General features: G+C 40.8%; 2 protein-coding genes across 3 annotated transcripts in view; one reads left to right on the plus strand and one right to left on the minus strand.

Moving 5' to 3' along the window:
- Positions 1-1,308: 1,308 nt before the first annotated feature.
- On the plus strand, positions 1,309-21,769 carry LOC126406972 (protein FAM13A-like). 2 transcript variants are annotated; one of them, XM_050071592.1, is made up of 21 exons: positions 1,309-1,550; positions 2,072-2,273; positions 2,376-2,597; positions 3,605-3,785; positions 5,612-5,786; positions 6,936-7,048; positions 11,360-11,584; positions 11,786-11,900; positions 12,258-12,355; positions 13,188-13,242; positions 14,219-14,308; positions 15,705-15,906; positions 16,845-17,067; positions 17,238-17,370; positions 17,849-17,930; positions 18,757-18,992; positions 19,147-19,230; positions 19,382-19,486; positions 20,059-20,273; positions 21,074-21,175; positions 21,634-21,769. In XM_050071592.1, the coding sequence occupies exons 1-21, from the start codon at positions 1,521-1,523 to the stop codon at positions 21,755-21,757; spliced, it is 3,012 nt and encodes a 1,003-aa protein (XP_049927549.1). In that variant the 5' UTR covers positions 1,309-1,520; the 3' UTR covers positions 21,758-21,769. The 2 variants fall into 2 exon arrangements, with proteins under 2 accessions (XP_049927549.1, XP_049927550.1); XM_050071593.1 differs by having other exon boundaries at positions 13,191-13,242.
- Positions 21,770-21,782: 13 nt separating this feature from the next.
- Positions 21,783-27,020, minus strand: part of LOC126406973 (phytanoyl-CoA hydroxylase-interacting protein-like) — a 28,390-nt gene continuing 23,152 nt past the window's right edge. Inside the window, exon 5 of the mRNA XM_050071595.1 lies at positions 21,783-24,100. Within this exon, the coding sequence (XP_049927552.1) occupies positions 23,557-24,100 (544 nt within the window). The 3' untranslated portion in view covers positions 21,783-23,556. The remainder of the gene's footprint in view (positions 24,101-27,020) is intronic.

Genomic DNA, 27,020 nt, shown 5'->3' on the forward strand with positions numbered 1-27,020 from the left:
GCAGAGCAAGAGTGAATATTTTACTCTACATATAGTACATATAGGTTTTTACTGAAAACAAAAATGAATATAACCCCTTTGTAATCAAACATATTTTGTTTAGTGACTGTAATTCAATTATATATTTTTTCTCAGTTACTGTAACTGATTATGATTACATTTATTTTTTAATTTGATTATGTAACTCTATTACCAGGCCAGCCATTAGGAAATATGGGCAAGAGGACAACTTCTTCCAAGGTGGGCCCCACTTTCACACTCGATTATAACTGCTCCCTGCAATTATAATCCAATTGCTCATATTTCCACATGCACTTTTTTCTCCGAAAATATGCCCTCCAAGGAATGATTGGAGAAAAGTAAAATCAAACACTGACTAAAGTAATTACTGCAAGAAAATCAAATCATGATCTGACCCCTCTGTCAGATGGATCGCGCCATTTCACAATACCTTTGGAGGGTGGAAGCATTACACAGCATGCTGAAATGTGTTTAAATGATAAAAATTCCTTTTGTTTATCATGTAAATACATTTAAATTGTACTGTCAGTGATATAGGTCAGTAAATAAATTGTTTGTGATCGAATTTAAAGGTCAACCATAGACCTTTTTATGCCCCCCCTCTTGGCCCTTGGGTCATCTGTACCCTTTTTTCTTAAATTTAATTTAATTTAATTTATTTTTATTTATTATTTATTAATTTTATTGGATCTAGTTGCAAGGTTTTTGGGTTTTTTTTGCTGAAATTTTAAAATTGCCGTATGTTACTCTGGAGAATGATAGTGTGTTGTTGAGTGTCATTGCCATGTCATCAAATTCAGACACTTTTGGTTGTTTAAGCTTCTATATTTTTCTGTTTTAATATTTTTTGGCTATGATAAACAGTGTAATTCCTTTAAATTTGCCTTTCAAACCTGCCTGAGGCTTTGGGGTTTAGAGGGTATTTAAAATAAATACATTAACGTTGTATGTCCCTCCCTCAGTGCTTAAAAAAATATTTGACCTGCCTCCCTTGTTTTGAACCTCGCCCTCCCCTCTCATAACGAACAGTCCCTAAACAGGCACACGGAGCTCCCATTACAACATGAAAACATCTCGACCTCACCCTATTGTTTCCCAGTTGAGCTCCTCTAATAGGAAAATCATCAAAGTGCTCTCTGGAGGAATCAATTTTCATACTACACAAATCAGTCAACCTACGCTTTGCATCCCGAGCCAGCCTGCCTCCCCTGGCAACCCTATCATTGGTCACCATGGTTACTATTGTGTCACGTGACTAGCAACATAAACAGTTTTCGAGGGAGCTAACGGTTCGGTGGGGAGTAAGCTAGCTAACCCCATTTTAACAGTCTTTTTCACTCATTGTACGCCCTATGTTGAGATGTGACGACGATGTCGGTGATTATTCGTCGTGCGTCGGACTTTCCGAGAGTTTTTGAGAGTGGAGCATCATGTCGAGGAGGGAAAAATACGACTACAAGTGAGAAATGGAGAGTTGTCCCGGTCCGGTGAGCTGAAAAATGGGAGCAAGCGCTTCAGTGTCGCTCTGTGTAAGTTTAGCCACGGTTAGCAGTTAACGCTAACTGCTGTCTTATCAAAGTCTTCGGTGTTTTCGACTTTATTTCCCACTTTGTGTAGTGCATTTTGACCTGTTAATATTACGTTAGGTGTATCGGGCAGGACACCTCTTTCAAAGTTTTATTATCAATAAACTCCACAAAGACAGCTAGCAACTGTTTTTGTGACACGGAAAGATGCAGTATCATGTGGCTAAGTTAATACGTTTGTCAACTTGTCTTGCTGCCTTTACTAGCTTGCTAAATGTAACATTAATCCCTGGACCGGCCATTGTGTCCTGAATGAGTGTAGGATTTTATTGATAATCATCTAACACATCACAGCATGGATCAAGTTACGGAGTCTTTAAATGGACGCGGGGTTCGAGATGACAGGCTGTTACTACTTTTCTAAAACACCTGTGTTCATCCGGGAATGTGACCATAGTAGGTTAATGAAGGAAGCATTTGATTGCCACATTTGAATCAGCTGGTGCATGTCCTCTTCCATGCAGAGTGACCCCACGTCTGTGAGAATCCTGAGGCCCAGTGCTAAGGTCAGCCCAGAGCCCATTTCTCCCACCCTGGTTTCAGAGCTTGTACTGGCCGCCAGGTGTGTGTTTGGTGTTGCCCTTGATACACTGAGAGAGGATGGGCAAATGGTCTGTGGAGTGCCCCTTGTGCTAAGAAACATGGTGGAGTTCCTGGATAAGAATGGTAATCCCTTCTCCCTGACTTCCCTCTATCTTTCTCTTGCCCAATCAATGCAAATTAACACCTGCATGTGTACTGACTAAACCTACTTGTTTCTTATCACAGGAATGCACCACAGAGGTCTGTTTCGACTATGTGGGTCGGTAGCGAGGACCAGGCAGCTGAGGCAGCGGTGGGACAGTGGAGAGAGGGTGGACCTGGAGCAGGAGGGAGATGTCCCCACTGTGGCCTCACTCCTCAAACTCTTCCTTCGGGAGCTGCCCACCCCCGTAGTTCCCGAACCCCAGCGCAAACAGATGGTTCTGAGCATCACAAGTACTAGGAAAGGTACTGGAAATAATGGCATCGTTTTCATTCACTTCTTCAGAGTAGAAGTGAAGGCAAGATTGAATTAAAGCTGTTATTGATGTTCTTTAGACTGTCACTGTACCTCTGGACACCCCAGAGCTAGAGAACAAGCATTAAACTACCGAGACAGCAGAGTGGCAGACCAGGGAAACTGTCAGTAAAGGCCTGTTGTTGACAAGTGTCTACCTGACTGAAGTTTTTCCTTAGCAAGAAGCTGAATCCCTCAAAGATTCAGTATCGATATTCTGTAGCCAATCTTGCTTTCCAGCCTGTGTGAGGTGAAAGGCAAGGGAAGTGATCGCGTTCTAGAGAATAGTGGTGTTGAAGATAATTGCTCTTCAGTTATTTAAATAAATCAATTATAACGGAGGAGCACAAGCTTAAAGAAAAGAGCAACACCTAATTTTCTGGGGACAGATGTGTTTTATTGTATGGACACTTCTGCTTCTACAATGAGGAGCAAATCTTTGCGCAGATGTAGAAGTCTAAACCAACAAATTTAAGAAGTCTCCAGCGTCTAGAACATTTTTGATTTTTAAATTAATCTCCATCACCTTCTGTGCCCAATGTCTTCTCCTCTAAGTACAGTAACAATAGACACAGCAAGGGCTTCAACTATTAATGTAATGATTATGCTTTGAGTAAATAATTCATTATTCACTCAGTAAAAGGCAACACCTGTTGACAGTTGCCCATCTCAGATTACTAAACCTTAAAGGGATGTGTTTAAATGAATGAATGAATGAATGAATTTATTTTATGTGTATATGATAGCTGTTTATACCTGGGTGGTTTGTTGCTCTTGTTTTCGGCTGCTTCTATTCTTAATTTTTATGCTGTGTTTAAGGCTGAAAAGTACTGTGCCCAACATATCATCTAAAATTAATCTGAGGCCAGTTATCCACTGTATATTCATAGATACCAAACAGTAATGATTGAAGTGCATTTTAATGAATGCTGTTTCTGTGTTTTTACATATTTTTCAGGATGTGCTGATGAGGCAGAGATGAACGAGTCTCTGAGAGAAAACCTTTGCCACCTGCCTGATGACAACCTCATTATTTTGTCTTACCTCATCCACTTCCTGTCCAGAGTGGCCGCTAACAACCAATCAAATCAAATGCCTGTGGAAAATCTTGCAACCATCTTTGGGCCTTGTATATTTCAGTAAGTTGCTGCCACATTCAAATCCTCTCCAGACCTGTACTGGGACACAAGGTTCCTCCAATCACACCAGTACAGACTGGGTACACTCTGACATTAACCTTGAGCAGTCTGGTTTGTGTCGTGAAACTTTAAGAGGGACTGATCTCCTGTATGTACATTTTTAAATGTTGGTTTTCACACTTTAAAGAGCGATACAATTGGAGAGATTTCTCTGATCAAGAACAATCTAGAGTTCAACAATTTAGAGCAAAAATGTTCCCTTCGCAATTACTGGAAGTACATATTTGTGGTCTCTCTTCAAAAAAATGCATTGTTTGTCATGAGACCAACCTACTAAGTTTTTGGTTCAATTTACCAGCTTCAGTGGTTATTTTTAAAGCTACGTTTTTCCACAGCTGCACCACTATGTTGGGGTGGAGTCTGGTTTGTCTCTTCAAGGAAATGGGTGTGGATTGTGGTTGATAACGCAGAGCATGGCACACAAAAAGACACGCTGATACGACAGAGGTCAGCAGGATTTTGCCGGTTTCTTCTCCCCTCCTGTTTACAGAATGCAGCCATCACTGTAAACAAACACAGTCCTGAGGGAGACACTTTTACAATTAGCCTTGTGTTGTCAGTTTTTACCACAGTGGAAAAGACACTATTCAGTCACCACCCCTTTAATTGTCCCCCCCGTCCCTTGATCTTCCAGTCTCATCTATACCAGCCCTCTCTTCTCCGAAAGTTAATGGCATGTCAGTGGAATGTGGCGTTAGTCACGCTGTGAGGTTCTCTATATGAGTGGAAAATGTCACATGATTACCGCTAAAGGAAGAAGAGTCAGTTAGGGAGTGTGCAGTTGGCAGCAGAGGCTTGGAAAAAGTTGGGGGTGGGTTTGGGTTGCGGTAGCTGCAGAGAGTTGGAGAATGTCCTATGCATTTTTTTCTGGGTCTACAGGCATAGAACAACAACAGAGGAAGACAGGAATAGTATAATGGTTTGAATGAAATAGATTAGAGAATGAATGAAAGATGCTGCAAGTTGGTCTCATTTTAATACATTGTTGTTGTATTTTTTGCTTGTTTCAAAAACCTAATAATATTGCTCTCAATGTAATATTGAATTACTTGTTATGACAGACATCGTAGCACATGTTCTTGCCATGCAGCATGTGTGACAGCCTCTTTGGCAGCACCCCCTCCCGCCCAATAACTCATGCATATTTGTCACCCAAGCATCTTAACAGCTTGTTGCCCTCGTATGTGTCTGTTATGTAATCCATGTGTCAGGCTTCTCCTGTCCTGTCATTTCAATTGACCTGCCTGTCATGTAAACACACGTCTATTAATACTCAAAGTTTTCACATTCTCTTCCCTGGGTGTATGCTGTGTAAAGCCTTTCGTACCATGTAAACATCATGTACATCCTAAAAAAGCACAGAATGCATGACATCAACAACAGCGTGGTGTATTGAAGACAAATAGTTGTTTCCAGGTAAACGTGATGACTATTTTGAGGTGGTGCTTACCTCTACTTGGTGAATGTTTTGACCAGAGGCTGCAGATGTCTCTGAAATGTAGACGTTGCCAATGTCAAAATGAAGCTTCACAAGCTTTCACCCCCCCTAGCTGTTTATTTTGGTCAGTGTGACATTTATTTTCCTGAGTGCAAGACTTTGATTTACCTTATGCAGTCTCAGCGGTTCATCTCGGTTCACAGATGTGTGTGCCGCCTTCCACTAGATGGAACCCTCTTCCATTGTGTCTGTCACAACACTTCACAGAGGGCCATTTTGAATACACACCACATAGTATATGTGATATTGTTATCTCTTCTTTATACAGTGTTCCTGCAGGACCCAGGATGCTGGAGGAGCAGAGTGTGTCTAATGCCCTTTTGCTCCATCTTTTGAGGCATCAGGAGGTTCTCTTTCCAATCCCAGCCGAGGATACAGTGTCCTCCTCGATTGCCTCCTCCTCACCTCCTCCTCCTACTCTCTCTGCTCTTTCACACTTTGAGGTAAACCATGTTTTTTGTTCTTCCCTTTGACAGAAATTGCTACAGCAGTGATTGTCATGGTCTGTCTTTTTACACCTCTTTATTTTGCTAGTATCACAGTAAATCATGTAATCACAACACTTCCAAACAAACAATGCCAGTCTTTGAACTCATGTACTATGTACAGGGTATCAACAAGTTGTATTGTATCTGTACTGAATTTCATCTGTAAAGGTCTTGAATGTTTTTTATTGCCTTTCGTAACAGTAATATTAAAGAGATACTTTGATATGCTGATGCTGGCTGTCTGGAGACTAGAGATGTTTGACAATAAACCTCGTAAAATTCTTGACAGTTATTACCTTGACAAATTTGAATTATCTCTAAAACCATGTTTGATTACCGCGCTTTGAATAACTCCTAGTAAATACTGCTCAGCATCAGCCAAAGTTAGCAACAGTCTCTCAGACGCAGATGCGTAGGCGCAGCATGCAACGTGGGTTTGTTTTGCGATTCCCTTGTCTACATAGTGGGCGTGCAGCAGGCACAGACATTCAAGCAGGCACTTCAATTATGTGTTAATGTTAATGCACATTTGATATGGTTTTCATATGTTTGTATGTCGTGGTTTTCAGTGTAAAACTTGGTGAAAAGAGTTCAGTGTTTGCATCAGCAGAGTTTAAAAATACTGTGATAATTGTGATTAGCAAATTTCAAACCTTTCTATCTCCTCACCTTTTAAAGTAGAAATGGGAGTATGTATTGTGCATGCAGGAGGATGTTTAATCCTTTTTTTGTGGAGTTTGAGTGACGCCATCAGACCTTTAGCAAACACTATCCGCTTATCTCGTTCCAGGTCTAATAATTAATGAATGTACGTAGAATTATCCAGCTGGGAGGGTCTGATGAAAATATGGTATGAATGTCAATAAATTCCTACTTTTAGTAAGTGGCTTTTTGGCACTCTTTGACCGATATTACCGTAGAAACACTAATAAATTGCACTCTCTGGGGTATTATAAAGGTCTTAGTCTTGGGGGATAATGTGCAGACACATTGTTGATTGTAAATGCATATAGATAATGCAAAAATTATTTGTTTTGGTTAGTGTGTGTTATCTCTCTATAGTGGTGTGTGTTTGTCTGTATTCACTCGTGATGTTTTTCGTAGGTCCTATCCAGCAGCGGTCACTCAGAGCAGAATAGTGTGGAGACACTGGAGGGAGAGACCACTTCGACCAGTGCTGTAAACCAAACAATACAGATCCAATCTCAGCTCAACAGGTACTATCATCACCTTAGCATCAGTGACTTTGTAACTGCATTAGATAGATATATAAATACATAGATATTATTTGTGTTCATGCAACTGTGTTTTCTGCTTGTACTACAGTTAAAGCATCAGGAAACATTCATGCGGTATGAATACACACGAGCCTTTCTTTATATATCTTGCCCTGGGGGGATAATTAGGACCTGACGTTTCCCCTGACTCTGTGTTCAGCATCGTTTAGTCAGTTGTCAGGTTGATGGTTGTATCATTGGTGATAAGGCTAAGACGTCACACACAAGGAATTAAGGCCAACCCCTGGAGGCCTTTTGCACTCTGTTCATGGTCGTAAAAAACCAGCTGTGACGCCAACCTCTCTACAGAAACCATGACTCCCAGTGTCTGTCGCCAACATGAAAATGTGCTGTTGCTTGCACAGCTGACTTTTAGTCAATGCCAAGTAAAAAAATAGCATCACAGTTTAGCTGCTTGAAGGAGCAGAGAAGTGGAACAATGGCAAATTGGTCCCCCTGACAGAATCTCCATACTTGCTGCCATCTGCTTGCGGGGAACTTTTTCCCACTCAGAACTTGGAGGCTACTGTGCTATTTTCTATTTTTAAATTGTGAATGTGGGTTGCCACAAGGTTGCAGACATCCAAATACATTTATATATTTACTATTTTTGTCCGCCCCTAGTCAGCATGCGACACGGCATTCACGTGCACTTGCTGATTAATTTTCTGGCTTTCATCCATGCATGTAAGCATGTGGTGTCTTAATTTGCAGAGTTCTGCTCATAGCTAACGGAGATAAAGACTCTTTTTTGTTGTTTTTTTTTTGTAAGCATCTGTGTGGTTCTGTTTACTTTGAGATGAAATAGATCTGCCCTCAGTAGGATTGAGTTTAATGGTGTTATTTTAAAACAAGCACAAGGTGTTACTAATAAGATCCTTGTGAACTAATGGCAACATTTGATATGAAGGTCACAGAAATATTCAAAGGCAGCAGCACGACAGCCAGATGTCAGTCTGAGCCAGACTGTAATTTAACTTCTCACACGTGTGAGTTAAAAGAGGAGTCATCAGTAGATGAAGATGTGCAGGTGGCATGACATGTGCAATGTGCGTGTTTGTGTCTCACCCAGCGTACATGGGAAAGGGTTGGTGGCCGTCCAGGTCTTTGCATAGCAGTACATCAACAGACACAAGCCTCTGTTTATTTCCACAGCTCACACTGATGCACTTAATTCAGCTGCTCGCCAGCCAAATGACTCTTTTAGTTTGTTCTCACCCTGTTTCATAAAACCAGACACTGAGGGATTATGTCTTTGCAGCCTAGAGCAAGAAAAGGTTCATCTTTAAGTGCATTATCTCAGGTCATTTCATACAAACATGCTGAGTGCCAATCCTCAAGTAGAAGCTATACCAGTTTTATACCAGTGTTCTCACCACTTCCAAGTGTTTGTTTTTTAGCACTTGTGGGGCAAACAAATATCAATAATTGTTCATCTCACAGCTTCCCACTCTCATCTGTTTAGCAGGCATAAGATGCTGCATCATCCCAACTGTCTATGTTTCTAGGTCTCATTTATTGTCTGAAATCCAAGGCACAGAGCTTTTCCTTCTTTCTTATTAGTGCAGGCGCTGTTTCCTCAACTGAGGACGACCAGATTGAAAAACTGCAGTAAATGCTGTGGTATTAAAATCATTTTTTTGCATTCATTTATTTATTACTTTCATGACAAGAGCAGCAACACAGAAACCAGATCAAGTAACCACATTTCTCATAGTTCCTTTGTGAAATTTGGCATAAACAAATAAGAAAGGTGCCTTTTTCCATTATTTTCCTCTGCAAATGTCAGACTGGGATTTGTTACCGGGATGTAGTTCTTTTCCCGAAAATACCCGGCATTTGCATGCTGTTCTGTTTGGCTCTCTATGCTTCCCACTAACGTCACAGTCCATATTGACTCCAGTCTTATTATACCTACAGAGGGTTTGATTTCAAAACAAGTCTGTTTTCTGTCTCTCCCCCAGTTACTGCACACAAGATTTAATTCTAAGATAAAGGATAGGGGGTTTTCAGTAAGCTACGTATTTACTTCAGTAATATTTTACAATAAATGTCTCTTTCATGTAAGTAATTTCATTTATTCCTACAATGATCCATCTTCAGGTCAAGTCTGTTTATGTAGGTCAAGAAATATATGTCATATAATGGTGTTTGTTGGTCGATAAACATGAGTAATCGTCACCATGTTGTCATGATTTTGAAGATCTCAGTATTGAATTTCTCATCAGTTCTGATTGAGTGAATCAGTTGACGTGTAAACTGGTGTATTTGAGTATGATTACATGAAGCTGTTCTCACCCTTGTCTTTGTTTGTCAGTTAATGTGAGCTGTCTTATCTCAGCCTCTTTGGTCGACTTCCACTCATATTACAGTGCTGGAACTGTCATTGTTGATCCCAAATAGAAGTGCTGCTTTACGTGTCTTTGTGTGTGTGTGTGTGTGTGTGTGTGTGTGTGCGCGCACGCGCGTGTGTGTGTGTGTAGCAGTAATTGAAGGGGGTGGGTGAGCTCTCTGCCTCCGGGTGTCACTTGTGCTGTTGACCATCGACGTCTGTGCTCTCTTTTCTTTATGTCTTTGGCTTTTTCCGTCCCTCCAAAGCAGCGGGCTGTTCACTGTCACACGTAACTCTGTAAAGTAGACTGCTGTGAGTTTAGACGCTTTGGCAAAGAATGTTTTCTTGTCTCATCTGCTTCAGCATCAGTGACAACAACCATGGGTCTACAGTCCTTGCCAAGTGAGTGAGATAATGCAGGGTGGTCTTCAGCACAGAACAGAAATGTTGCTATCTACTGATAAGGAAATCTGTAGTTTGAGAGGCAGGTGCTGATGTGTGCAGCATGAACAGTGATTATTGTTGTCTAGCTTTTTTGGAAAGCTTGGCTTATTTGTGCTATGTCTGATTAAGCTCTGTTAACATGGAGATTGCCTGAGGAAAGGAAACTTGAAGTAGAAAATAATTCATGTTCATAATGCCGGCTGCTGTCCACATGTCTCATTCTTTGACAGTAGCCTAAGTAGCTAACATTAGTTCTTTGCTGCTGCTGCACTGACCCATCTGCTGTAGGTTACAGCTCTGGAGTCACACACCGCTTTAAGCAAGTACGTGACTGCTGGGCTGTTTTTGGTTTGCGTCACTGCAAATCAGTTGTGGTTGTTTTTGCTGGGAGCAGCTCATTAGAGCTTCATGAGACGTGTCATAGTGTAGCCATAGATTAAGCACTGCTGATTCATGGCCAGCTGGATTCACTGATGTTAGCTTACATTAGCCTTGTGATTTAGAGATTGATACAATTAAAATCTGTTGTATTAGATTTTCCATGAATTGAATTCCTGCCAACTTAACATGGACCTATTGTATTTTTATTCTCATGGCATATTGAAAATATTTGTTCAATATTCTACAGGTTTGGTTGGAATTTTTATTCTTTCTTTACTGTCTTCAATTCCATCTATCAGTCCAGTTTTTATCTCAACATCCCCCTTCTCCCCCCACTCTAACTCTTGTCCTTTTCATTGTCTTTCTCGTCTCTGTCTTTCTTTTTTTCCATTTTTAACTTTTCTGTACCACTATCTCATGAGGAACCCTTTTACGTATAAAGGACGTATACATTGTATTGTGTGTTATTGTAAATTGAATTAATAGTTAATACATCTTTCACTAATGCCTTATAGATCAGAAATAAACCATTTAAAAAAATAATAATAATAATTTCAGGTTGCCAGGTTATTAGTTTGAGTAAGGTATTCACACATCCAGCTGTCTCAGATGCAGATACATTGGAAAATATCACTTGAGTGTTTGAACAGACAATCCTGCACACTGCACTTGCTCAGCTTCACAGTTTATTAGTAACACTAATGTTTTTGGTCCTCCTGGACCTTTAAGAGTGTGAACACTCTTGACGAAGGTCCAGTATTTGTTTTTTTAATCTAGACAATGTGTTAGGAAACAGACATTGTAGATAGTATCTGCTCAGTGTCTTGGCCCCTATTCTCAAGCTTTAGATAGCTTATCATGATGTCCCATTTCACATACCTCCATTATGTCTCATGAACTGTACTTGTATTTTCACTGTTTTGTAGAGAACTGATCTGTAAATCATCAAGTGATTAATCTACTATTAATACAGCCATTAGTTACAATACAAAAACATACTTTGCCCTATTAGTAAGTGGTATTTCCTTTTCTCCTCACCTCCTGTGTGTGCACACCTTCTGTCCATCTCACTCTGTCTTTGTGTCTCTCCACAGCCCTGACACACCGGCGCAGGGTTGTGAAACCAGCTCTGACGTCAGCGCTGACATTCAGAAGCTGATTCCAGACCAGGAGGCTCAGGAGGAGAGCAGAGATAGTGCAGATTTAGGATGTGTCCTCTCCTGCCCCACTGACCTGGGGCCAGAGCTACAACCGCATCACAGCAGACCAGCTCATCGCCTCCGGGGAGAGCCACCAGAGGTGGAGCGTACCACGCAAGGGTGAGTGCTACTTCTGTTTGTGTTTCACCTGAAATGATTTGACAAGGTGACAGCAGTGTCACACCTGTTCAAGCAATTTTGAGCAGATAAACATTTTACCCTTTACTACCTGTTCAAAACTCGAATGTACAATCAGTTTTTAATACTACAACAGATAGGAATAATTTCTCTCCAGTGTAACAAGTGTTTCCTCATCAACAGGGCCTTTTCACAGCACAAGATGCCACAATTCACCTCAATATCAAAGGAGAAAGAAGTAGAAGAGGTAGAGAATAGAAGGACACCTTCCTCACCCATCAAAGACGACTGCTCAGCGGTGTGCACTGTTAATTTTCTCTTATTTTGTTTTAGTCCTCATAGTCTTTATTTTCTGTTACATTTCTCTTTCTCTCTCTTTCTTGAGCCCATTAATCTGTCTCCAGCTGTCAGCACTCAACATCTCTAGCTGATTCAGCGACAACTGTTTCTATGATCTTTCAAATTTCTTTCTACATCTATGAAAATGTGGCAAATTTAAAATAAAAAAAAGTAAAGTCATGTGCTGCAAAATACACTCTGTGGAGTGTGGAGTGTAACAAAATACAATTATGCTTTGAATGTTTAAAGTGTCAAATCTTTGAGCTCAGTGTGGGAGCAGGAGGTTATATATATCATGGACTGAATTGTTTTTCAGGCTTCCACAGATGCGCGGCAAAAATCAGCTATTTCAGACTGCTGCAGAGTGAATGAATCACACAGCATCACCCAAACACCGACTGAGCTCACAGAAAGGTGAGAGGAACACTTCTGCAAGAAGACTACACAGGATGGCATTTTGTTGCAGTTATATTTTCATCTGTCGTTTCCACTTTGTACAGGTTTTATAGCACAGACCATTCGTTTATTGGTCGTGACAGATAGCATCCAAGCAGAATAAAAAAAAACCCATTTCACATTTTCTGAAATCAGCTATTTGACATTTAAATGAGATTCAAACACAATCTCAAGTCAGTGAGAAGGACCATTAAACAAGGGGCTTTGTTAGTAATTCTGGGGCAGTTAAAATGCATCAGAATAATTTAATCTGATTCCTTTGGCTACTCCCTGGTTCATCTCAGTTCAGCTCATCTCTCAGCCCCGCAGTCAAATGGAGAAGTAGGTTATCGGAGCAGTGTGCTGCTCACAGTCATGGTTTTGATATGATTCCAGTCCAAATAACACTGCCTTGCCACAGGGGCTCACGTGGAGCCGACCAGCTAGCTAGATTAGGTCGACCCTAGCGTGGTGGCATGCAGACTTTTTGTCTGCGCTGTCTCTTCTGAGCTACAGTACAGGTCTCCTAAAATATGCCTCATTAGTGTCAGACATGAATAAACCATAACCTTAATGGCTGTGCCAGATGACCGTCTGGCCTCTAAGCTACAGAATGTGCTGGGCAGTCCAGCCTGTGAGCAGATCTGATACACTATTGATTATGAATACAGACAGAGCTCATGTTTATTTAAGTCACATGGATTGTAAATACACTGGGAGAATCAGTGTTGAAGGTTGTTTTTTTTTTATTAATACTTAATGCAGTTTTATTGTATTTGCCTGTTGTTGTTGACAGAATTTTGTTTTTCAGCAGGCTGTGCTGCGTAGAGAACAAGACAGAAGACATAACTACAGTGTCTGACAAGGTAAACAGGCCTTTGTGAAGTGTATGACTGCCATCAAAATTATTCCCACAGGCTTCCATTTAAATTCATTCATTCTGTGATGGCCAGGTCTGAGTTTGTAGCCTCTGGCAGGCTAGCAAATTGTACTAACGCATATAAAAACCACCACTGAGAGAGCCTTAAAGTCGAGTCAGTTCACCTAGGATAGTAGATAAAAAAACAAAGTTTAAAATGATGTAAATGGTTGTATTACCAGGACAGACAGGGTAAAAGGGGAGGATTTTAAACTGTTGTGTTGCTAGTCTTTTGTTTGTGTTAGTCTTTTTTATCCTTCATTCAACCAGAAAGGTCCTGTAAGATACAGTGTCTCTTTTCAAGGAGTCCAGGTCAAGATGAGCAGCACAATTAAAAAGTCTGAATGTAAGTGCAAACAGATACATAAAACAATCACAAAAAACACAGACTCAACTGAACTCACAAACACAAAACATACAGGAATCAGGGGCTAAAAACAATCATGGCAAATAAATAACTAATTTTAAAGTACTTTTAAAGATGTTAAGAGATATTTAAGCTTCCAAGTTTAGCGTGCTGTGCATCTTTATTAACCAGGACTCATACAACACCAGAATAACCTAAAATAATACCAGAACAAAATACATACAGGATGCCCTTCTTAGTGTTCAGGGTCACACAGCAGGATGATGATAACAGTGAGGGTAGTCGCTATCCAACTTGGACCAATGAGTTATTTTCAAAATGTGTCAAACTTAAAAATGATTGGTCTGTCTCAGCTACTGTTAAAGGAACTCCGCAGATAGAAAAAATAACTGGATCAGTTGAAAAAGTCAATAAAAGGAAAGAAATTCATTATCTCTCTTTATGTGTCAGTGTAACCTACATTTTTGCGTGTACGAGTGGGTGTGTGTGCCCACACTGGTGTGTGTCACGAAGTGGGCTTCAGGAATAAGACTTCTTATCGTGTCTGTTCCTTCAGGGGATAAGTGAAGGAAGAGGAGGAGGAGGAGGATGTAGTGGTTCTCCTGACAGACACAATGATTGCAGAGGCGGGACCAGCAGCCGTGACGTAAGTTCTCCTTCCCCTCGGTCTTTTTAGATACACAAATTAACACTCTTTTTTTCAGGACGAGGGTATCTATGACAACAGGACCGCCGGTGCCTCTGGCGATTGTGTGTATTTGTGCGTGCGTGTGTTTATGTGCGCACCTGTGTGTGTATATTCGAGGTGCGAGCTTGCTTGCCTGTGGGTGTTTTGCTTCAGTAACAGCCTCACTCCTTCCCCTCCCTTCCATCCTTCCACCTCCTCTGTGTGACGCACAAGGCAGTGGGGTTTTTTTTTTTATGAATGAAAGCCGAGGAGAGTGAGAAATCAGAAGGCGAGCCCTTTTCTGCTGCTAGTGTTGCTGTTGTTCATGATGATGCTGAGGATGATGTCAGAGCGGCTAAATGAAGAAAAAAAAAGGACCCAAATAAATCTGCGTCTTTATTTTGATCACTCTGTGTAGCACCATCAGAATTCACTGCATACACACACACACACACACTCATACAGAGGCAACCAGTTACGTGACTCCCTGCAGGTCCATCAAATAGACTCCTTAGCTCGGTCTGACAACGTTACCGTGGAAACGCCTCGTCACATACAGTACCGCTCTCCTCTCGAGCACGCACACCCACACCACACGCACAGAGATGAGCGGTATTCCCGCCGCCCCCCTTCTTCCGTGCATGATGAATAATCCATGTGGAGGCAGTTCAGCAGCAGAAGTGCCGGGAATGCCGGTTTGAAGGGAAACCATGTGGATGTAGAGATTCTCTTTGGGAGCGAGCTATACTCTCACACACTTACACACCCACAAACGCAGAGCAGCTGATCTCGAAGTCACAGCGATACTGTTAATGGAATAACGACGTGTGGCTCATCAGGGATCCCACGTTGTGTGCTGATACACAATAGGAATCTCACTCACTCACTGACAGAACTCAGTGGGATTCTTGTCTAGCTGGTTGAACGCCTGGCTGGTGAGCTGCAGCAGAGGAAAGTCTGTTTACTGAACATACGCATCAATTCGTGCTGCTCGTAGTGACCGTTTCTATGTTTTCCCTTGCGGACTGGGAGCCTTGGACGATCAAAGATTTGTTTTTTGAGAAGTTTGTTCGTCGCACATCAGCCGCCCGTGAAAGCAGCCTGCTCATAGAGCTATATTCACTCTGTTCTGACTCATTCCTTTCTTAAGAGGACAACCACTCATCTCACCTCATCCTTCAACTCTCTGCCCAACCACGCTTCAGTGCTAGGATATTTATTTTCATGGGAGAAAGTAAAATGGTTTTACAGGACTTCTCTAGATTCCTGAGCAGCTCGTGAACCACTGAGGACTCTCGCCACGCAAACATCTTCCTGACTTCTCCCATCGCTGCCCATCTGCATCCCTGAGGACATGTTCTGCTTCTGTTTCCAGAGCCCCTCCCTCAAGCTACAAGCCCTGGAGGCTGACATGGGACCCCTGCCTGCACCGACAGACCCCCAAGCTCTCGATAACCTACCTGCCCAGCAACAGCCTCTTTGTACTGAAGAGCAGAGCCCGTGTTTGACCCACAAGCTGCTTCTCCACTCGCCATCGTCACCACCAGCTCAGGATCAGGTCGACTCATCACAGTCTGGTAAGACAAAGGTGATGAAGTGCTGATAGAATGATTTCTGAACATCCATTGTTAACTATGTCACCTATGTTTGGTTGTAAAATCCCATTGCCTTTTACTGAATTTATCTACGTTTAATTTATTATCAACATATAATGATGTCCAAAGCACCTCACAGTACAGTATGTTCAGCTTGGAGGGTCTCATTAGGAGTCAAACCAGTGCAAGAGCCACACTTCATATACACTGTGTTACTGCCATTATTTATAGAACCTAATTCATCAACTGTTCTCAGTCAGAGCATCTTGCGTGCTGCTGTAATTCCTTTGCTGCACATTAAATAATTGACAGTAAAGCTTGACAGCGAGTTATATGAGCTTCATCATTTCTCAGAGCTGGGTGGGTCGTTTCTTGATTAGTTGAGTTACGGTGCACCAAGGTATGATGCTGTTACTGTTGCATCACTGCATAGGTGCTCTTTACACCATGAATAGGTACATATATTCAATAATATGAAATATACTTCTCTTGCTGTTCTTTATTTCCATGTCTTGAATTTTAAGAACCAGTGTTTTAACCGTAGACAGCTAAAAGCTAAAAATACTGCACTGTATTTCTCACAGATATACCAAATTACATTTATGCCAAGAAAGATATTAATATTAGTAGCTTGAATAGGAAATTGCGATTTGTCTTTCTGTCATTCTCCTTCTTTTTGTCTCTATCTCTTTCTCTCCCTCCCATCTTTACTCCTTGTTTTCATGCTACCTCCTCCTCTCCACCTCTTTCTCTCTTTTTTCATCTCATTATATCCATTTGTCCTCCTTAATTAAGTTTAAAAAAAAATGAAATTTTAATCCAACCAAATTCAATGAAAAAAAGTCAAAATTATGAGTGATTTAAGTTGATATTTTCTCCTTCCTCTCTTACTTTAAACACTCCGTCCTCTCATTCATCAGACTCCAGTCCTGTCCTCTCAACCGCCAATCTTTCTGAGGGGATTTCAGGAAAAGACACCCTGCCGAGCCCACCGGGCCCCAACACCAGCCCACTCCTCTCTCGTTTTACGACCAGCGACTGCCCCGTTCCCTCACCGCGCTGTCCCAACCTCAGTCACAGCCTGCGCTACAACCTGGACCCTGACGCAGCCCCTTCTCCACCGTGCTCACAGCACATACGCATGTAAGAAAACTGCTTCCTCACTAACTTTATTCAGGAATAGTGACTCACAGATGGCATGGTGTAAAAGTGGTTTAAAAATATCACAGTGCAAATGCCAGGCAACCGATAGTGGACACTTGCAGGTTACCAGTGTTTATATCACGGAACCATATGTGCTTCTCTGTGTCCAGGACTCGCAGCAGTGTCCATGCAGAGCCAGACGAGGGCTCTGTGTCCATCTCAGTGCTCAACCGACACATTCACACCCTGAGGAAGAGGATCAGGCGTTTTGAGGAGCGTTTTGAACAGGAGAAGCACTACAAGGTGAGGGGAGAAATCGGAGCTGCTTGGTCGGCTGGATCCTCCAAAGCCATGATTGGATTGGAGGTTATTGCCTCAGAGTGTGAAACTCAGTGTTGCATTTTTTCAGAGCCAATAACTGTCTCTCCCAGAGCCATGGATTGATGTGTGTGTATGTGTGTGTGTGTGTGTGTGTGTGTGTGTGTGTGCGTGCACCTGTCTGGCTGAGTGTGAATTAGTGATACTCAAGCTCTTAAATGATGCTGTGGTTGTTACAGTAAACATCACATTAAAGTAAATTACTCCCTCTGCTGGTGCATTGGAAAATTACATTTTTTTAAATAATGAGTACTTGGTCAACTGGTTGACAGGGCGGCTAAAGAACAAAATATAAAAATTAGAACTCACCCAGATCTGGAACAGGGGACAAGGTAGAAAAAATATCAGGTTCTTAATGCAAGAGACAGACAGTGATGTAAGTTGTTGCTTTTTCTTTTTTTAGCCGGCCCACAACGACAAGACAGCACATCCAGAGGTGGCCAGACTGATGAAGGAGCTAATCAGGAGTCGCAAGCAGCTTAAAGGTCAGTTTCATTACCATAAACACACTCTCGAACACACAAAGTAATGATTGCAGTGGTGGAGGACATATTCAGATCTTTGCTTGAGTATAAGTACAAATGCAACAATGTAAAAATGCTCCATTACAAGTTTAAGACTTGCATTTCAAATCCTACTAAATGTACTCAAAGCATTAAAAGTAAATGCACTCATTCTGCAGGAAATGGCCCCAGTGACTGATAATAAATGACATGATTTGATTGTTAATGATGCATTAACGAATAAGTGCCTTTTCTCTGTTGAAGCTGGTCACGTTAGAGCTAGTTTTAACTCCTGTATATACAGCTAATTAATTTGAGTGGCTCTCAGCCTAGGAGTCTAGTCCAGGGGTCACAAGGCTCACAAGATAAGTCTGAGGGGTTGTAAAATAATTAATGGGGTAGAAAAGAAGAAATAATAAAGTTATGTGTTACGAAACATGTTTTTATCTCTTAAACAGTTATTTTACTGTAAACATCACTCTTTGGTGGAACTACTGACAACTTAGATGTCTGAAATGTGACACTTCTCTTTTTGTAAGGGGTCACAAGCCAAAAATGTTGGGCACCACTGGTTTAAGATTTGAGAATGCTTTGTATTTTGTAAGATTATCATTTGGTTTTAATGTAAAATGTTATTCTGAAAACTACCTCCTGCTGTCAAATAAATGTAGCTGAGTATAAATTAGCATAAACATACCTGAAACTGCACTTAATTGTAGCACTTGAATAAATGTATGTAATTACTTTCCACCAATGTATTATTGCAACCATACCAACCATATTTTTCTGAACTGCTGTCCTCCGATAGAGCTGAAGCTGAGACAATCAGAAGACGGGGGTCTGAGAGGGCAGAGAGACTTCCACCAGTCACCTGAAACATGCAGGACCAACACAGACCACAGGGAGGCAGCACCAACAGGGACTGAGCTACAGACACTCAACAACAACAGCAACACCAAGCCCAATGTGGAGGAAACTGTCAACACTATCACCAACAGACTGAAGGAGAAACGACGAGAGCTGGGCCTGCCCGACAGCATTAAGGTTGTTACCGCTGAGCTGCTTTCGCTAAATATATTAACATAGGTTTGGTGGTCGGATTCCCAGGGCTGGCAGGGACAATCTGTGTGTTGATCCATGAAATATGTCGACCAAACTGAACAGCTGCTAACAGGCTTCACTGTGCCTGTTTGTGCAGGAGATGTCCCATTTCCAGATGACTGTGGAGAAGACCAACCTGCAGAAGTGTTTGCTCTACTTTGAGAGTCTGCACGGTCGACCGGTAAGATCAGCTTAGATGACTCACCTATATGTTTTGTCCTATTTCTTTACTTGACAGCTCCACCTCTCCTTCTCCTTCCATCAGTGCTTACCCTCTATTTCCATTTGTGTATTACCACCAATGACAATATGTTTTCTGTTTGTGTCTTCAGAGCACCAGGCAGGAGCGCACTCTGATGAAACCTTTCTACGATCGGTACCGTCTTGTAAAGCAGCTGCTGCTTTCTTCTGCTGCTGCAACAGTCATCACCACCATTGTGAGTAAACATCTAATACTAAATTCAAAATAATAAAAATAAACAAGGTTTTAAAAAACGACACACCCACTATATTTAACTTATGTGTGACTAAAACTGACCCTGGCATACAGAAGAGTGTCACTCTGCTGCCCTCTAGTGGTAAAATATGAGTGCTACACCAAACTATTGTGAGACCTCTCAGTTCATTCAGCAAAATACAGAATGGCAAGCGAATAAATTTAGAAACAATAACCACACCATTGTATGGTTGTGTTCGAAATCACATACTAACATACTGCCTACTACATCCTCAGTCAGTATGTACTGTATACTGCCAACTGATAATTAAGTGTGCCATTACCAGCAGACTGTCTAAGTAGCTTCAAGTAATATGTTTCCTTTGCATCACATGACTATATCGAATTATTTTTAATGTCATACTTAATATGAATAGTGTGTGATTTCAAACAGATCATATGACTAGCTAGTAAAACAGTTTTTCAGCTTTTCTACCTTCTGTTTCTTTTCCCTTTTTTCTCAAATGTTTACTATGACGGATTAATGATCCCTGTGTGTGTTTGTCTACATAGGAGGAAGAGGAGGGCTCGGATGAAGAGCGTCCCAAACAGCGAAGCCCCAGGCTGCAGCCGCTGCGTCTGAAATCTCCCAGGTGTGTGTCCTCAGATGAGTCGCTGCGTCTGCCTTCTTTAGAAATGTCTGAAACACCACTGGTGTCTCCGCTGGAGGAGGTGAAGTGCTTCCAGCCACAGATCATCACCATGGCAACACTGCATGAGGCTTCCAGGTACAATGAGTGTGTGTGTGTGTGTGTGTGTGACATCAACAGCTCTATGGTGTGATTTTTTTTTATTTTATTTTACCATGCAGAATTAGCTGTGGAAGTTTTTCATATAATAGCTTTCTTTTGCTTTAAAGCCATGCTTCACTGCTTTATATCAGTTAGCCATGTCGTGCTGCCTCAAATAAACTTTGTTTTTCTTGCCTGCCTCCACGGAAAATGGCGAACATATTGATTTGTTGATTGATAGGGGACCAAGTTTAACAACAGCAAAATTATATTAAAATGTGTTTATGCTGCAGCATAATCCAAGTGTCATTAATGCAGTTGATGCTCAGTGCTTCCCAAACACATGCATTTGCACTAAAACATTACTATAAAAAACTAAACCGCAAGCAAAACTGATATGCTCTCTTCAAAGGCAGCCTCCATTACCAAGGGGTTTTTGTTTTGTGTTTTCGTGTGTTTGGGAAGTACTGAGCAAACAACTGGATAAATAACACTGGGATTATACTGCATTATTTGTGTGAGAATTTGTAAACGGATGTTTTGATGTAGTTTTGCTGTTGTTAAACACAGTCCCCAATCAATAAATCAATGTTTTCCGCAGAGGCATAAAAGATTACAGTTTTCTACACGAATTCAAAGTAACACAGCATGTATCACTGAATGAATCACTGATACACAAATGGTCATTTAGTGGATAAAGTACTCCTTTAAACTATTGTCATAGTTTTGTTTCCGTTAATTTAAGTGCACACATTTCAGAGACAGTTTAACAACTCTAAGAAATTCTTTCTCGACAGACCAGAGTTACTGGATCACCTCAGGACTGCACGATTAGAGAAGCGGAGGCTGCACCATGCGCTCCGAGAGTTTGAGGACCATTTCTACATGCAGACTGGCAGGTAAAGATCTCTCTCTCACACTCACACTCACACTCACACCATCCAAACTACTTGGCTTTTTGAATTTTATTTAGTCTTTTAATAAACTTGGAACGTTTGGTTTTCAACAATGCCTTGTGAAAAACAAAGAAAAAACATCCACAAAAGAAATTCCATCGTAATGGTACGACAGTGTAATGCACACTCACTTAACGTTAATACAGCACAGAGAGCTCAGGAAAGAGACGGAGATAGACGTTTCCTCTGAACTGTACACATCCTTCCTACTGTACATGTTAGTCCTCCAAAGTAAATACAGTAAGTTTTTGATTACAATACACACTGTACAAAGCTATCTGAGTAAGGCAACATAGGGACTATCAACCAGTTATGGAAGCTGCTGCAGGTTGTTTGAAACTACTGAAGTTTTGCCTTTTGTTTGCATCTTTTTTTTTTTTCCCTCCATTTCACGTTAACAGGGCTTGTCAGAAGGAGGACCGTGGACCGATGGCGGAGGAGTACTGCCAGTATAAGAACCTCAAAGCAAAGCTCCGTCTACTGGAGGCCCTGCTCAGTAAACAGGACTCAACCAAGACCAGTTGAGTGAACTCACAGTGGGACTTTCATCTAACCTAACAGGACTCGATCATTTCTTAAAAATCAGGTTGTGAAGCCGGTTGGTCTGGTCTTGATTCATGCCATGCTCATTATGTTGATGCACTTTACATGAAGAAATCTGATGGACATTGGTGACAGTCTGAATGAAATGCTGCACGACTGCAGTTTTTTAGTCCCAAAAACACATCCTGTGTCATTTACAACGCATCTTATCACAAACCTGATGTAGCAAGTGTATCTATGTAGCACTAATTTATGTCAAGGACGATGAGCTCTAACCTGATGTTAGTTACATATTAGTCATTTTAAGATTACTGTACTATTATGGCACTTTGTTACTCGCTTTTTTCTTCGCCAAAATACTATTTTTTGACAGCTTTGTCCATAGTTAATGTGGAAACTGCATTATTTTATTTTTTTAAAAAAGTGCTATCTTGGCAAAAGAAGGTGTAAGCTTAAATGCAATCAATGAGACAATCCTGTCGTGTTTGTGCATGTCAGTTTTTTAGTCCTACATTGTGCTATGATATGCATTAAGAATTTCAAATTGTGACCATTGGATTTACGTGTTCACCTTGGAAAATAGCGTGTGAACGTTGGCATTGTAGTGCAAGTTCTATCTGCTGTCAAATTCGTGTTTATCCCCCATTTTGCCTGTATGAAGATAATTCCCCCTAAATGCTGTTGTTGACAATGATCCGAGCTTGTGACATTGTGCACTTCTGGTTTATATAATTTTCTATATATATATATATAGATAATATATATATATATGAATGTATTGATAAAAATAAATATTTTTTCACATTTATTCTGCTAAACACAGTTTATGGTTCTACTTTCTTTCTTTCCACAGACTACGATAAAATAAGAGCGACTGTTGCAGAAAAGGTTGCTATGGTAGAGGTACTGACAGCTTTCATACTCATGCTGCACAGAGCTGCATCATGCTTTTTTTTTTTTTTTTTTTTTTTAAGGTTAACAAGGAGTTCACACTTGGTCGCCGAAGACTTAGTGAATACACATTTTAGAGGCTGTTGCATTCGTAGTGTTTAGACTCCACAGCGCTTTCACGTCTTGTTTTTAACACCTTTGGTATAAAGAAAGATGACTATCGATGCTGCAGCCCTCGAAAGTTTTAGTACCAGTCTGTGCCACTAGTAGGAGGTAAAAAAACAAGTCTGAATTCATCTACTGTGGAATGACAAGAAAACATTTCTAAAACGACGGTCAAAGTAATTGGTAACAACAAAATGCGTGTCCACCCAGACAGTGGACACTCGGTCATCAGCATATCAATAATAACAAGGCAAAGGTCATTAACAAAATATGGGACAAGTGTTTAAAGTAACAGGAAATTGAAGAGAAGCAGCCCATGTTAGTACAGTTAAAGGGTTTAGTCAGCCTGTGTTGACTTGCAGGATGGATGTGTGTTGTTGGTGTCCCAGGTTTACTTGGTGGTCCCTTACGTGGGAAATCTTTAGGTATGTTTGATGCATGTTTTCGACATTTAGGGTAACCCTTTTCAGATGAGGAGACAGCGGTGCAGGTGTCAGAGTGTGTACCTTCCTCTTTTTTTCCCTCCACTCTTCTTTGGGAATGATGGTCTCGTCAGAGTACAGAGCGGTGTCAGAGATATGTCGGTGTGCATGTCTGGGAGCCTACTAAATCTGCTGCTTCATGCATGTGTTGGTCTGCTTCATCAGTACTTATGAACTTCCTGTGTGTGTTTAGAGGTCAGTCACCTCTAGTCCTTCCCTCCCTCTCCTACATTCGGCCTTCTCTTAGCGTCCCACACTGATGTTGCAGGTCTTGCAGCTGGGGTCCTTCTTGGCGTTTACTGTGGACATGCTCATCAGCTGGTGCCCGCTGATCTCAGCCACCGTGCCTAACGCCAGGTCTACGGGCTCAGTGTAGATCACCTCCAGGATGACGTCCTGGGCGTGGTGAAACACCAGACTGCCGTCGCCGTCTTCATCCTGCTTGCACGTGAGGAAGCGGTTGTTGGTGATGTCTAGCGCAGGAAGCCTCTGCTTACAGAACTCGTCTCCTGTAGAGCCCTTTGGCGCCAGGACCAGAATGACGTAGTGGTAGGCTGTGTACATGCAGTAGAAGTCTCCGAAATACAGGTTGGTGTCAGGGTTGAAGAGTACCTCAGCCCGGACCTCGAAGCGGTGGCGGCCGTAAGGGGAGTCCTGCGGAGGCTTGCCTGTGTTGAACTCTGTGTTGCAGCTGAAGAAAATGCCCTCCAGCTTGCCGCTGATGGGCGAGCCGTGGCTGCCACTGTTGTCTTTCACTGACAGAAGCATCCGGTTGTTCTGCGCCTCCCTGGAGTTTGGAAAAAAAGAGAATGAAATTGGCTGTGAGCAAACAGTAACAAATCTGCAAACTTTTTATATCCCCCGGCCCCAGTCAAAGTCATTTTGAAAATGTCAGAAAGCAGTGGCATCACTTTATCAAGTTTCATTAAAACAGCATCAGTGTTTTAGACAGTGTGGCACAGAGGGGCGAAAAGCTGATTAAATGCTTGAGATGCAGCCAGAGTCTCATAACACAATAAACAGGGTGAACTCTCAGAATGGAATATATCTAGTTTCACTATTTCTAGAGCTGTAATGACATTAGCCCAGTCCAGTCTGTCTCACAAACCCCAGCGAGAGAAGATTGCTCCACTGAAAAACTAAATATTTCTTTATCGTTTCGACAAACTGCTGGTAAACCAAAGCAGCTTTCAGAAAACAAATTAACGGATGAACATTCAAGGCGATGAATGCCTCTGTGGCAGCTGCATATCTTCCCCACAGAGTAAATCTGAGCTCCGAAGCTCCAATTATGAATTGTAATTACATTGCTATCACTGCAGAGGTTGTCATTATATCCATAATTGATGCTTTGTTGCGGGCATTATGGAATTAGTCAGCTCCCACCCCAGGTCAGTGGAGCAGAGGCCTCATCAAGTGGTAATGTCAGTACTGTTACTCCCCACATGATGGTGCAGTGTAACAGAAGCACTGTAGCAAATGCAACTCAGTAAAAGGGAGATGTCTATCCAGATGATGTCATGCTGTCATGCTCACAAGCTGTGGCTTTAGTACAGAAACTATGTGCCTTTTCAGGTGGAAAGTATGGAGGGAGATATCAGAAGACAACACCATTACAGGAGTAGGACTTGACAGGAAGATGGGGGGGGCAAGACAAAATCCAGTATGTACAGTACCTGTACAATGCTTAAATACATAAAAACATGCTGGTACAAAGATATTCCTTGTCTTGCCCATCTGTCACACACCTCTAATATCAAAACATGATTGCTAGCACAGCTTTTGTGTTGTTTATTTCTGTTCTTTCCAAAGGTTTATGCAGGAATCCTGTAGCTACATTTAATAGTTTTGAATACCTTTTTAATTAAGACCCTTTCCATATTCCAAATTTGGAAAAAACGTCATAGTATAGTATGTCACCAAAAATGTGATAAAAACGTCATAGCATAGTATATCGTCAAAAATCTGAAAAAATGTCATAGTATAGTATGTCGCCAAAAATGTGACAAGTGCCATAGTATAGTATGTCATCAAAAATCTGAAAAAACAAACAAACAAAAACCCCACCATAGTATAGTATGTCGTCCAAAATGGCATTAAAACAACATAGGATAGTATGTCACCAAAACTGTGATAAAAACGTCATAGTATAGTATGTCGTCAAAAATCTGGGGGAAAAAACGGTCATTGTATAGTATGTCGCCAAAAATGTGATAAAAGTGTCATAGTATAATATGTCGTCAAAAATCTGAAAAAAACAAACAAACCCCGACATAATAAAGTATGTTGCCAAAAATGTGGTAAAAAGTGTCATAGTATAATATGTCGTAAAAATCGGAAACAACATCATAGTATAGTATGTCGTCAAAAATCTGAAAAACAAAACAAACAAACCCCGACATAGTAAAGTATGTTGCCAAAAATGTGGTAAAAAGTGTCATAGTATAGTATGTTGTCCAAAATGGCATAAAAACGTCATAGTATGATATGTCGTCAAAAATCGGAAAAAACATCATAGTATAGTATGTCGTCAAAAATCTGAAAAAAAAAACGACATAGTAAAGTATGTTGCCAAAAATGTGGTAAAAACGTCACAGTATAGTATGTCGTCCAAAATGGCATAGAAACACCATAGTATAGTATGTCGTCAAAAATCTGAAAAAAAAAAAAAAAACGTCATAGTATAGTATGTCGCCAAAAATGTGAAAAAAAAAACGTCATAGTATGTCGTCAAAAATCTGAAAAAAAAACCAAACAAACCCCGACATAGTAAAGTATGTTGCCAAAAATGTGGTAAAAAGTGTCATGGTATAATATGTCGTCAAAAATCGGAAACAACATCATAGTATAGTATGTCGTCAAAAATCTGAAAAAAAAAACCCGACACAGTAAAGTATGTCGCCAAAAATGTGATAAAAGTGTCATACTATGTCGCGAAAAATGTGATAAAAAACAAAAAACCCCATCATAGTATAGTATGTTGTCCAAAATGGCATAAAAACAACATAGTATAGTATAGTATGTCGTCAAAAATCTGAGAAAAACGACATAGTAAAGTATGTTGCCAAAAATGTGGTAAAAGTGTCATAGTAGTATGTCATCCAAAATGGCATAAAAACGTCATAGTATAGTTTGTCGCAAAAAATGCAATAAAAGTGTCATAGTATGTCGTCAAAAGACTGAAAAAAAAAAAAGACATAGTAAAGTATGTTGCCAAAAATGTGGTAAAAACGTCATAGTGTAGTATGTTGTCAAAAATGTCATAAAAATGTCACAATGAAGTATGTCGTCAAAAATGTGACAAAAACGTCAAAGTATAGTATGTCACCAAAATTGATTAAAATGTCATAGTATGGTATGTCGTCAAATATGTGAAAAAAACATAGTATTGTGTGTGATCAAAAATGTGATAAAAATGTGATAGTATAGTAAGTCGTCCAAAATGGCATAAAAACACCATAGTATAGTATGTTGCCAAAAAATGCGACAGAAATGTCATAGTATAGTATGTGGTCAAAAATGTCACAAAAACGTCATAGTATAGTATGTCGTCAAAAATGTGACAAAAAGGTCATACTATAGTATGTTGTCAAAAATCTGAAAAAAAAAACGTCATAGTATAGTTTGTTGTTCAAAATGGCATAAAAACACCGTAGTATGTCACCAAAATGTGAAAAAAAGTCATAGTATATTATGTCACCAAAAAA

The sequence above is a fragment of the Epinephelus moara genome, chromosome 19 (genome assembly GCF_006386435.1).
Source record: "Epinephelus moara isolate mb chromosome 19, YSFRI_EMoa_1.0, whole genome shotgun sequence".
NCBI lineage: Eukaryota > Metazoa > Chordata > Actinopteri > Perciformes > Serranidae > Epinephelus > Epinephelus moara.